The following is a 12,500-nucleotide window of genomic DNA, read 5'->3' as shown; positions in this document are numbered from 1 at the left end:
GTCCTCATGTGATAATGGGTCTGGAGGAGTGTGTGGAAGAATAGTCCTCATGTGATAATGGGGCTGGAGGAGTGTGTGGAAGAATAGTCCTCATGTGATAATGGGTCTGGAGGAGTGTGTGACAGAATAGTCCTCATGTGATAATGGGTCTGGAGGAGTGAGTGACAGAATAGTCCTCATGTGATAATGGGCTGGAGGAGTGTGTGACAGAATAGTCCTCATGTGATAATGGGTCTGGAGGAGTGTGTGGAAGAATAGTCCTCATGTGATAATGGGGCTGGAGGAGTGTGTGACAGAATAGTCCTCATGTGATAATGGGTCTGGAGGAGTGTGTGACAGAATAGTCCTCATGTGATAATGGGTCTGGAGGAGTGTGTGGAAGAATAGTCCTCATGTGATAATGGGGCTGGAGGAGTGTGTGACAGAATAGTCCTCATGTGATAATGGGTCTGGAGGAGTGTGTGGAAGAATAGTCCTCATGTGATAATGGGGCTGGAGGAGTGTGGAAGGATAGTCCTCATGTGATAATGAGCTGGAGGAGTGTGTGACAGAATAGTCCTCATGTGATAATGGGGCTGGAGGAGTGTGTGGAAGAATAGTCCTCATGTGATAATGGGGCTGGAGGAGTGTGTGACAGAATAGTCCTCATGTGATAATGGGGCTGGAGGAGTGTGTGACAGAATAGTCCTCATGTGATAATGGGTCTGGAGGAGTGTGTGGAAGAATAGTCCTCATGTGATAATGGGGCTGGAGGAGTGTGTGACAGAATAGTCCTCATGTGATAATGGGTCTGGAGGAGTGTGTGACAGAATAGTCCTCATGTGATAATGGGTCTGGAGGAGTGTGTGGAAGAATAGTCCTCATGTGATAATGGGGCTGGAGGAGTGTGTGACAGAATAGTCCTCATGTGATAATGGGGCTGGAGGAGTGTGTGACAGAATAGTCCTCATGTGATAATGGGGCTGGAGGAGTGTGTGGAGGAATAGTCCTCATGTGATAATGGGTCTGGAGGAGTGTGTGACAGAATAGTCCTCATGTGATAATGGGGCTGGAGGAGTGTGTGGAAGAACACCATGGAAATTAACCTTCCACCTGGGGCAGGGAGGTTTTACCTGGGGCAGGGAGGTTTTACCTGGGGCAGGGAGGTTTTACCTGGGGCAGGGAGGTTTTACCTGGGGCAGGGAGGTTTTACCTGGGGCAGGGAGGTTTTACCTGGGGCAGGGAGGTTTTACCCGGGGCAGGGAGGTTTTACCTGGGGCAGGGAGGTTTTACCTGGGGCAGGGAGGTTTTACCTGGGGCAGGGAGGTTTTACCTGGGGCAGGGAGGTTTTACCTGGGGCAGGGAGGTTTTACCTGGGGCAGGGAGGTTTTACCTGGGGCAGGGAGGTTTTACCTGGGGCAGGGAGGTTTTACCTGGGGCAGGGAGGTTTTACCTGGGGCAGGGAGGTTTTACCCGGGGCAGGGAGGTTTTACCTGGGGCAGGGAGGTTTTACCTGGGGCAGGGAGGTTTTACCTGGGGCAGGGAGGTTTTACCTGGGGCAGGGAGGTTTTACCTGGGGCAGGGAGGTTTTACCCGGGGCAGGGAGGTTTTACCTGGGGCAGGGAGGTTTTACCCGGGGCAGGGAGGTTTTACAATCACACAGCCTAAAGCTGCTACTAGTGTTCTGCAAAATACATGATGCGTTTGTGCTGCTCTGCCTTTTAAACGCTCTCTCTCTCAGGATATCTCTATTAACTACTATCTTGTAGTTGAAGTCCCTGCTGTGTAACCGTTTATAGTGGTGACCGAACTGCAAAGACTTCCCCAGCAGTTGGTTTGGTCAGATTTGTGCAAGCTCAGTTTTAGCTTCTTCATTTTTGTATTCATTTGTTTTTTTTTGCTTTTGCTAGCTTGTTTTATGGATGCTATTTTTTGTTGTCATGCTTTTAACACAGGTCTCAGTCAGTCCTAGTCAGTCAGGAAAGCTGCGGCCTCCCTTCATGGATGACACGCTAACACGCTAACACGCTAACATACTAACATGCTATCCCCACATCCCTCCTTCTCATCTCTGTGTCTCCTCTGTCCCTCCTCTCCCTCTCCTCCTGTTCTCCTCCCGTCCTCTCTCCCTCTCTCCCCCCGTCACAGGGTCTGCAGTGGAGCCTGCTGAAGGAGGAGGACGTCATTCCTCACATCCTGGCCATGGAGGGCAGACGAGGACGCCTCCCCAACACCGAGCGCCAAGTGCGAGGCGAGGGCGCCAAGGGCTCGCGCCGCAGGAAGGGCCGGCCGCCCAACGTGGCGGACGGGATGCCGCAGCCGGAGGCCCCCAGCGCCAGCGAGACCAAACTCCTGCGCAAGCTGGAGGCCCAAGGTGAGAGAGCGCCGCCCTCCTGGACACTGAAAACACCGGACAAATAGATGATTTGAATAAGCAGAGGTGATTATTATTTAAGAGTCGTCGCGCGACCACACAGGCCGTAGATTAATAATAATAATAATAACAATAATACTACTACTACTACTACTAATAATAATAATAATAATAATAATAATAATAATAATAATCTTTATTTATAGAGCACTTTTCAGACACAACGTGCCTCTCAATGTGCTTTACACAACATAAGAAATACAGAAGGCATATACAATAGACAACAGAAAAACAAACCAACACAAACGACAAACACAAACAGAGATTGACGGTGGAACCGTGTTCTCAGAGATCGCCAGGCAGGCGGCCCAGATGAAGATGATGAGGAAGCTGGAGAAACAGGCCCTGGCGCGCGCCGCCAAGGAAACCAGGAAGCAGCAAGGTAACGCTCCGCGCCGCGTCTGCGCTCTGCCTCCACGCGCCTGGCACCTCGCTCACCGCGGTCCGGACATGGTTACGGGACTGTGAAACGAGTCTCTCTCTCTCTTCCTCAGCTATCATGGCGGCAGAGGAGAGGAGGAAGCAGAAAGAACAAATTAAGATCCTCAAACAGCAGGTGGGCTTCCTCTGCATGTATGACATCACCGCATGTACGCTGTGCATTCTTCCGCGCGTAAAGACCCGCCCTGACCCGCCCTGACCCGACTCAGAGACCGCCGGACCCGCCCTGACCCGCCCTGACCCGACTCACAGACCGCCGGGCCCGCCCTGAAACCGCCCTGACCCGACTCACAGACCGCCGGGCCCGCCCTGACCCGCCCTGACCCGACTCACAGACCGCCGGGCCCCACGCATCATCCACAACTCCTCCGTGGAAATTAATCGGCGCGTCAAATATTGATCGCCTCTTCCCCCCCCTCCCCCCCCCCCCCGGTTTCCACAGGAGAAGATTAAGCGTATCCAGCAGATCCGGATGGAGAAGGAACTGAGGGCACAGCAAATTCTGGAGGTGCACAATCTGACACAACACCGCCAGCCCACCTCTGAATACACCCGCATTTCCTGAAACAGTGTTTAATCTGCCCCAAGCCTATTACGCAGCACTGCGGCTTCTTGGGAGCGAGTTTAGGAGTTTTCCCAGGCATAATTCCACACGGAACTAATGCTAAATTGGTCTTGGTTGACGGCTGTTGAATATTAAAACAGCAGCTTTATTCTGTATTTAAATTGGACGCCAAAAAAGAAACATTCTATCAGACAACAGTAGCAATTTGGCATAAGTGGGTCGTTGGGGAGGGAAACAGAGCAGTGCTCCACCACACACAGAATTACACAATCGGAGCTCCAAAGTGTTTCAGCAGAACTAAATCAAATTTGAGTTGACACGGTTGGCAAGGCACTTGTTTAAAGAGGATATTTCACTCTTTGCCAAATTACATATTTAAGCAATACAATTATTTTGTTATGTTTTACAAATTTGACTGGCATGCAGTGCGAGCTCGAGTGTTTCCCGTTAGCAGAAACCCAGAAACCAATACTTTGAGTGCTCTGAAGGCAGGTAGAGGCCAGACAGGCGTCTGACGCCCGGGCATCACTTCTGATTTGCAGGCCAAACGGAGGAAGAGGGAGGAAGCTGCCAACGCCAAGATTTTGGAAGCAGAGAAACGGATAAAGGTGAGTCTGAAGTTCACAGAAAACACCCTTGAGTTCCCCAACACCCATTCCACCCCCCCCGCCCCCCAAAACACCCTTGAGTTCACCAACACCCATTCCACCCCCCCCCCCCCCACCCCCCCCAAAACCCTGAAACACCCATTCCATCCCCCCCCCTCCTAAAACCCTGAAACAAGGATCTGCATCAATCCTCATTTCTCATTTCACATTCTAGCTAAATGCAAAGCCCTTTTTACAGATTAGATATACCTGACAGTGTGATTCCAGGGGCCGTCTCCTCACTGAAGGGGGTCCCGTCGTGTCCTAGTGGTTGTCATGACGGTGGCTGTAGGAGAGGGTATTGATTCTCCCTCTCGTCTTCTGTCTTTCCCTGAAGGAGAAGGAGCTGAGAAGACAGCAGGCGGTCGTCCTGAAGCACCAGGTAGGCGTCCCATAGGCTCACACAGGCTCTGACACATGATTGAAATTGTACTAAAAAACCTTATACCTCACACTTAGAGGACCGTGTGTGTGTGTGTGTGTGTGTGTGTGCGTGCGTGCGTGTGTGCGCGTGTGTATTTTGGAGGTGTGAGTAACTTCTAATGAATTCTTTAATCAGAGCAAATATGCACAGGGTTAAATATTTGATGATAGAAATGCTGTGACGACTGCCCCATAATACTTTGCCAACTCTCTCTACCAGGAGTTGGAGAGGCATAGACTAGATATGGTATGGGTATGTTTATTTTTGTACATCTAACACCTGCATCGTGTAAATGGTTGTTGTGATATGGTTGTCATAGCAATGCATTAAGTGTAGCACTGGCTGCTGTCATACTACCTTCTTCTGCATGGCTTCCCAGCAACAAAGAGACTGAACAACAAGTAAACAAGTAAACAAGTAAACGAGCTGCCTTCATCCACCTCTGTCTACCCCAGGGAAGACTGAATCCCATGGCTTAGGCCCCGCAGCTTTTGTCTCCCCCCCCCCCACTCTCCCACAATGCATTGCAAAGGCTGTCGGCCAATCCACACTCTCGCCGGCTGACAGCGCACTCCGGGAGTTTCCCCATCCCCATCACATGCGTGGTGTACCTGTCGTATTTGAGAGGCCTGTCCGTCCATGTGACCCGCTAGTGCTTGAGACCGGCGCCCAGGCATCGGGCTCGCTCCATCCCTCCATCCGTCCGTCTGTCTGTCTGTCTGTCTGTCTGTCTGTCTGTCTGTCTGTCTGTCTGTCTGTCTGTCTCTCTGTCCGTCCACGACTATCTGCTCTTTAACGTGTCCCATCCAGCCCCGTTCTCTCTCTCTCTCTCTCTCTCTCTCTCTCTCTCTCTCTCTCTCTCTCTCTCTCTCTCTCACGGCGTGGTCAGCCTGGCTCGCTCGCTTGTCGAGCCCCCGTCTCCCCCTCTCTTCCGGACGCGTCCGCCTGTTCGTACCGTCGGCTGTGACTCGGCTGAATTCTAAATCGACCCTCTGGACGCTTCCTCCCGTCCTCAAGCAGACCTGTGAGGATGTGAGGATGGGACCCGTTCCATTTTACTCACAACTATCCTGTCCCCTGGTCTCTTGAGCGCTCCAGGGGCCCAGGGGGTGATTTGGTATTCAGCGGACTGTTTGTCTGTCACCATCACTTGACTTCTCCCCGCCCCTTTGAGTCAGTGAACACGCCCCCGAGGTGTGATTGGCTGAACAGGGGTGCTCAGAGATGGATGAAACACTAGTGGTTTTTTTGGGACCTAGCATGTCCCCCTCTACCCAGAACCCACCTCTCCCACTCAGATCAAAATTGACTTATTTTTGTTTGTTTTTTAACTCACCGACTTTGTGAATGAACGAACCATCGGGCCGATTGAAGTTCCCCACCTAACATGCTAGCGCCATACTTATTCAAATGGAACCGCTGTTGCAGAATTTACATTTTCAACAACAACAAAATTACTTTGCACCAGGGACTACAATCGATCTCTATGACCTCTAAACTTTTGTATTCTCTTTTGGTCTTGAGCAGCCTTCACCCAAACAGTGGATGTCAGTCTACCTCACTGACCGCTGGCACATATCCAAAACAACCCCCCCCCCCTCCCCTCCCTCCCCCCCATCCGCCCGTCAGCATTGTCCTAGAAGCGTCATCGCTGGTCCTAACTCTGAACGTCTGCTTCCTGTTGACCCCTGTTGTCACATCTACTGCATCTCCTCGTTGCTTTTTGGTCGCCATTTGTAAAGTCGTGTCTTAACTCCGCTTCAACTGTGTATGAATGTGTTCATGTCAAGCCTCATTGTGACGGAGACCGTTAGCTGGTTCTTTTGGAGTTGTAGTTTTTTGGCCGCGTGTGTCGGGGGGGGCCTCTGCCGTGCTGACTGGCTGTGTGTGTGTGTGTGTGTGTGTGTGTGTGTGCGTGTGTGTGTGTGTGTGCGTGTGCGTGTGTGTGTGCGCGGGTGTTTCTGTCGTGATAGGAGAGGGAGAGGAGGAGACAGCATGTCTTGCTCTTGAAGGCGGTGGAGGCTCGCAAGAAAGCGGAGGTAGGTGTCGAGCAGGCACACACACACACACACACACACACACACACACACACACTTAAAGCCGAGGAACTGTAGGCGACACACACACAGACACACATAACACGACACACGCACACATAAAACGCACACCTCCACAACTGGGCCACGGGGCTCTTTCCGCCTGAATGCATTCCTGTCCTCGTCTCTCTCTCTCTCTCTCTCTCTCTCTCTCTCTCTCCTGCCCCCTCCTCCCTCCCCCCTCCGCGGCGGCGGACTCTAAAGAATCCCGCCCTCCAGCACTTTCCTTTGAGAGAGCGGCGCCGACGGCGGCCCTGAATTCTAATACCACTCAGCAAGTTACGGAATGACACGCTTGTCTGTATTCACCCCCGCGAGCGGTAGACTCTTAACCTGCACCTCCCCCCCCCCCCCCTCTCTCTCTCTCTCTCCCCCCCACCCCCCCGCCGCCCCGCCCTCCAGGAACGCGAGCGCCTGCGGCAAGTCAAGAGGGACGAGAAGCGCCTGGACAAGGAGAAGAAGCTGGCGCTGCGCCGGCTGGAGCTGGAGATCGCCAGGGAGCTGAAGAAGCCCAACGAAGACATGTGTCTGGCCGATCATAAGGTAGGGATGATGGGATATGTGACGCCGCCGCCGCCGCCGCGCCCTCTGGGACCGGCCTTGAGCGCGGCCTCCCGAAAGAAAACGCTGTAGTCGAGGAGGCGAGGGCGGCAGGTGGCGTGGGGTTACCTAGGGCGACAGAAAAAGCGTGGTGTAGCCAGACTGAAAGCGCGAAAGTAGCTGGTGGAACTCGACTCCCCCGAAGGAGCGCTGACAGGCCCTCCAAGAGGGACGCCACTGTTGGCGCCACTGTCAGCGAGTCAGCCTCCCAAGCGGGAGACCCGGGTTCGAATGCCGCTCTGGGCTGAAACAGATGGGCTACATACAGGCAGCTATGACAGAGGGGGTCTGTTTCTACCCACTGGTGTGCTCTTCCTGGGGGTCGGTGCTCCATGGTTGGAACTCAGGCGCTAGCAAACACACCACGGTACACAACGCTGCCACCCAGTGGCTGAAAGACACAACTGCGCTCTTCACCATCCAGAGTGAATTAAACCCCCCTCCTCCCCCCCCAGCCTCTCCCAGAGCTCTCCCGGATCCCCGGTCTGATCCTGCCGGGCCGCGCCGTGTCCCACTGCCTGATGCTGATGCAGTTCCTGCGTGGCTTCGGCAAGGTGCTCGGCCTGGACGTGGCGAACGACGTCCCCACGCTGGGGACGCTCCAGGAGGGCCTGCTCAACGTGGGTGACAGCATGGGCCACGTCCAGGACCTGCTGGTCCGGCTGCTCTCCCTGGCCGTCTGTGACCCCGGCCTGCCCCCCGGACACAAGGTGAGACCCCCCCCCCGACGTGCCCGGGGTTATTATGTACCGCGCTGTGATGTAAAGGCTTTTAGGCCTCGTTGACGCGGTGCAATGTCACCGACGGCTGTTTGTATAGCTGTGTGTCATTTGTCATTTGTGTAATTTGTAATTAGGTGTTGTTGTTTTTTAGTGCTTCGCGGAGCCGGCAGTAACATTTTACTGTACATTGTACACTATGCTACTGTATATACATGTGACGAAGAAAGCCTGAGTCTAAATGTGAAAATGCTAACACACACACACACACACACACACACGCACACACACACACACACACACACGCACACACACACGCACACACACGCACACACACACGCACACACACACGCACACACACACAACCACACACACACGCACACACACACAACCACACACACACAACCACACACACACTCACACACACACAACCACACACGCACACACACACACACACAACCACACACACACACACACACACACACACACAACCACACACACACACACACGCACACACACACACACACACACACACACACACACACACACACAACCACACGCACACACACACTCACACACACACTCACACACACACACAACCACACACACACACACACACACACACACACACACACACACACACACACACACAACCACACACACACACACACACACACACGCACACACACACACACACACACACACACACACACAACCACACACACACACACACACACAACCACACACACACACACACACACACACACACACACACACACACACACACACACAACCACACACACACTCACACACACAACCACACACACACGCACACACACAACCACACACACACTCACACACACTACGAAATGAAACGAAACGACGCCGAAGTCGTGACTCTAATCTTCCTCGCTCCTCCTCCTCCTCGTCACAGACCAGGACCATGCTGGGAGATCACCTGACCAACGTGGGCATCAACCGTGACAACGCGTCCGAGGTGCTGCAGATGTACATGGCGGCGCACTGCGGTCAGACGGAGCTGGCCGAGCTGGCCCTCAGCCTGAAGACCAAGGCCTTCCAGGCGCACACGCCCGCGCAGAAGGCCTCCATCCTGGGCTTCCTGGCCAACGAGCTGGCCTGCAGCAAGAGCGTGGTCAGGTAGGCGGAGCCTCACTCGCTCCCCCCCCCCTTTGCGTTTCGTAGCGTTTGTTTGAGGTTTGTCGAGCGAAAAGCCAACGTGTGTGTGTGTGTGTGTGTGTGTGTGTGTGTGTCTCCCTGCAGTGAGATAGACAAAAACCTGGACCAGATGACCAACATGAGGAAGGACAAGTGGATTTTGGAGAGCAAGCTTAAAAAGTATGTATGTGCGCACATGTGACGTTATGGGCGCTGTTTTCTTGCCGGGGCTACTGTACGTGCTAACGGGATACGTTTTGTCCGTCACAAACTCGCTACAATACAGCTGGTCTCCATGGAGTTTGGCGCCCAATGAAGCCGTTTGTAGATTGTGAGACTGGTGTGTCTTCATTTCACACCAAACTCAGCGGAGGTGAGAAATATTGAGTTTGCGCCGGACTAAACTTAGACCGTAACGCTTAAGCCTCCTGAGACCGTCCTGACTTCGCGAGCTCCACATTCTGTTTTCTCTCTCCAAATCAGTCTGGATACTCTCCACAGAGATCCGTTTGTGCCAGATCAGAAAACGGTCTCGCCAATCAGCGTTGGTTCTGAGGAGTTTGAAATACAAACAGCGACGCTGGGCGGGTTTACGTGTGACGACAGCGAGGAGTGGTTGAAGTTAGCGGGTGATAGACGGTGATAGACAGATGGTTCATCCAATCACCTGCCAAGTATTTTTGAAAGTGCCCACCCTTATCCAAACAGTTTCAAGTGGAGAGTTCCCAGATGGTTATGCGAAGCAAACCATCTGGCGCGTCAAGTTATGAGCACTCAGCCCCGGCAGGAAAATAGGGCCCTACTGTACATATGTGTGTGTGTTTGTGCGTGTGGTGTGCTTACTTTTGCACGTGTGTGTGTGTGTGTGTGTGTGTGTGTGTGTGTGTGTGTGTGTGTGTGTGTGTGTGTGTGTGGGCGCAGGCTGAGGGCCATCCACGCCAAGCGGACGGGGAAGCGAGATGCGTTGGTGGGGGAGGACAGCCAGCCGCTGGGCACGCCCTCCTCCAGCCTCAAACGCAAGAGGAAGCCGGGGGCGGACAGCGACGACGACGAAGACGACGACGACGACAGCGACGACCAGGGGGACGAAGAAGAGGAGGAAGAGGAGGAGGAGATGATGAAGAAATGCAAAAAAGTGGAAACGTGCGATGAGGTAAAAAAAAATAAAAAAAAAGGACAGCCGTTTGAATTGCTTCCGCTCGGGTCACACACAGGTCACACAGAGGTCAAAGTGCGTGGTACATATAGTGGGCGGTTACCATGGCAGCTCATGTGATTTGCGTTGTGTTTCAGGATGAGGGAGACCAGTCCACCAGCGTGGAGGAGCTGGAGAAGCAGATAGAGAAGCTAGCTAAGGTGGGTCCTGGCTGAGCCCCTTCACATCACTGATCAGACGGGGCAGGATGGGCGCAGCTGTGGAGCAGCACGTGGTCTAGCCCATCCGGTCGATAGTGTTGGAGGGTCCGAATCGAGGCCCTGCTCCGTCCAGAAAGAGGGACGCCTGTATGCGTGAGACCCTGGAGTAGTTTGGTATTCAGCATCGTAAGCGCATAAGGTTATTTACCATCGTATACAGTATAATGGTCCATAACACATTTTTGACAGACTTTTGCACTCCTGAGATATTAGTCACAGCGAACCATATAATGGATCCCTAAGGGCATATATATGAACCATATAATGGATCTCTATGGGTATATATATGAACCATATAATGGGTCTCTATGGGCATATATATGAACCATGTAATGGATCTCTATGGGCATATATATGAACCATATAATGGATCTCTATGGGTATATATATGAACCATATAATGGGTCTCTATGGGCATATATATGAACCATATAATGGATCTCTATGGGCATATATATGAACCATATAATGGATCTCTATAGGCATATATATGCCCAGATTCTGTATAGATCCATTGTGTACTTGGCTACATGAGCAATGAGCACCAATATCTCAAAAGAGCACAATCTGTCAAAATGTTGATATGGACGGTTGTATATGATCGTAAATAACCTGATAACAAGGCGTATATAATGCTAAATAGCAAACTAGTCCTTGAACAGATGCTTGGAGGGGGAGGGGTTTGAATCTGGTTTAGAACAAGAGAAACCAAATCATCAGAGCCCCTTACCAGGCTGGGGACTCATCCACGCCATGTCCTCATCCTTCTGTCTCATCACCATGTCCTCATCCTTCTATCTCATCACCATGTCCTCATCCTTCTGTCTCACCCCCATGTCCTTGTCCCTCTGGCTCACCCCCATGTCCTCTGGCTCATGTCCTCATCCCTCTGGCTCATGTCTTCATCCCTCTGGCTCATGTCCTCATCCCTCTGGCTCACGTCCTCGTCCCTCTGGCTCATGTCCTCGTCCCTCTGTCTCACCCCCATGTCCTCGTCCCTCTGGCTCACCCCCATGTCCTCTGGCTCATGTCTTCATCCCTCTGGCTCATGTCCTCATCCCTCTGGCTCATGTCCTCATCCCTCTGGCTCATGTCCTCATCCCTCTGGCTCATGTCCTCGTCCCTCTGGCTCACGTCCTCGTCCCTCTGTCTCACCCCCATGTCCTCTGGCTCATGTCCTCATCCCTCTGGCTCATGTCCTCATCCCTCTGGCTCATGTCCTCGTCCCTCTGGCTCACGTCCTCGTCCATCTGTCTCACCCCCATGTCCTCGTCCCTCTGTCCCCACAGCAACACCACCAGCTGAGGAGGAAGCTGTACGAGGCGTCCCACTCGCTGCGCTCCACCATGTACGGCCAGGACCGCTACCGCCGGCGCTTCTGGGTCCTGCCGCACTGCGGCGGCGTCTTCATCGAGGCCATGGAGAGCGGAGAAGGTACGGGGTCCGGCTCGCTCGGTCCCAAGGGGCCTCAGAACCAGGGGGCTCAGCGCTGGTCTGGAGGAAGGGTGGGGGCTTTGGTTTGATCACCCAGTTATAATCAAGCCAATGGGAACAGTCCCAGAAGTGTAAAGCCTGGTTTAAATGAAGGGCACTCAGTTTACTCTACTATCAAGTAGGAGCCGGGTTAGGAGTCTACAAGGATCCATTTAATGTCCCCATGAAATGACCAGAAATGGCGCTAAACCAGCTTCTATCAGCAGAAATATCATCCAAATATCCCCCACAGCTCATCCAGAAATATCATCCCCCCCCCACAGCTCATCCTGACCTTTCTGGTTTCTTATTTAACTTGAATTATTACTTATTCATTATTATACCTACGGGACTGTAGTTTGTAAAGGCCATCGATGCTAGTCATTCCTGTACTCCTGTAATGTGTCAGTACTTTAGTATTTTACGGTGGCTATCAACTCGTTAAGTCGACCCAGCTGGTCCAATCTATCTATAAGCGTGTTCATGGTAAAAGAGGAGGTATTTGCACAAAAGGACCAATCACAACCTTA

The 12,500-nt window shown here is 52.6% G+C and overlaps 1 protein-coding gene across 2 annotated transcripts in view; it reads left to right on the top strand.

Annotated features, from left to right (window-relative positions):
* Positions 1-12,500, top strand: part of LOC311316163 (bromodomain adjacent to zinc finger domain protein 2B-like) — a 40,513-nt gene that overhangs the window by 8,105 nt on the left and 19,908 nt on the right. For both annotated transcript variants that reach the window (XM_084446960.1, XM_084446959.1), the window contains exons 8-21: positions 2,128-2,353; positions 2,703-2,795; positions 2,908-2,969; positions 3,297-3,362; positions 3,962-4,027; positions 4,404-4,448; positions 6,464-6,529; positions 6,989-7,129; positions 7,642-7,896; positions 8,840-9,063; positions 9,187-9,261; positions 10,003-10,234; positions 10,375-10,437; positions 11,787-11,931. In XM_084446960.1, the coding sequence (XP_084303086.1) occupies positions 2,128-2,353; positions 2,703-2,795; positions 2,908-2,969; positions 3,297-3,362; positions 3,962-4,027; positions 4,404-4,448; positions 6,464-6,529; positions 6,989-7,129; positions 7,642-7,896; positions 8,840-9,063; positions 9,187-9,261; positions 10,003-10,234; positions 10,375-10,437; positions 11,787-11,931 (1,759 nt within the window). The remainder of the gene's footprint in view (positions 1-2,127; positions 2,354-2,702; positions 2,796-2,907; positions 2,970-3,296; positions 3,363-3,961; positions 4,028-4,403; positions 4,449-6,463; positions 6,530-6,988; positions 7,130-7,641; positions 7,897-8,839; positions 9,064-9,186; positions 9,262-10,002; positions 10,235-10,374; positions 10,438-11,786; positions 11,932-12,500) is intronic.

The sequence above is a fragment of the Borostomias antarcticus genome (assembly GCF_949987555.1).
Source record: "Borostomias antarcticus genome assembly, chromosome: 12".
Lineage (NCBI taxonomy): Eukaryota > Metazoa > Chordata > Actinopteri > Stomiiformes > Stomiidae > Borostomias > Borostomias antarcticus.
The sequence above is the reverse complement of the archived record's forward strand: the minus strand, read 5'-3'. Positions and strand labels throughout refer to the sequence as shown.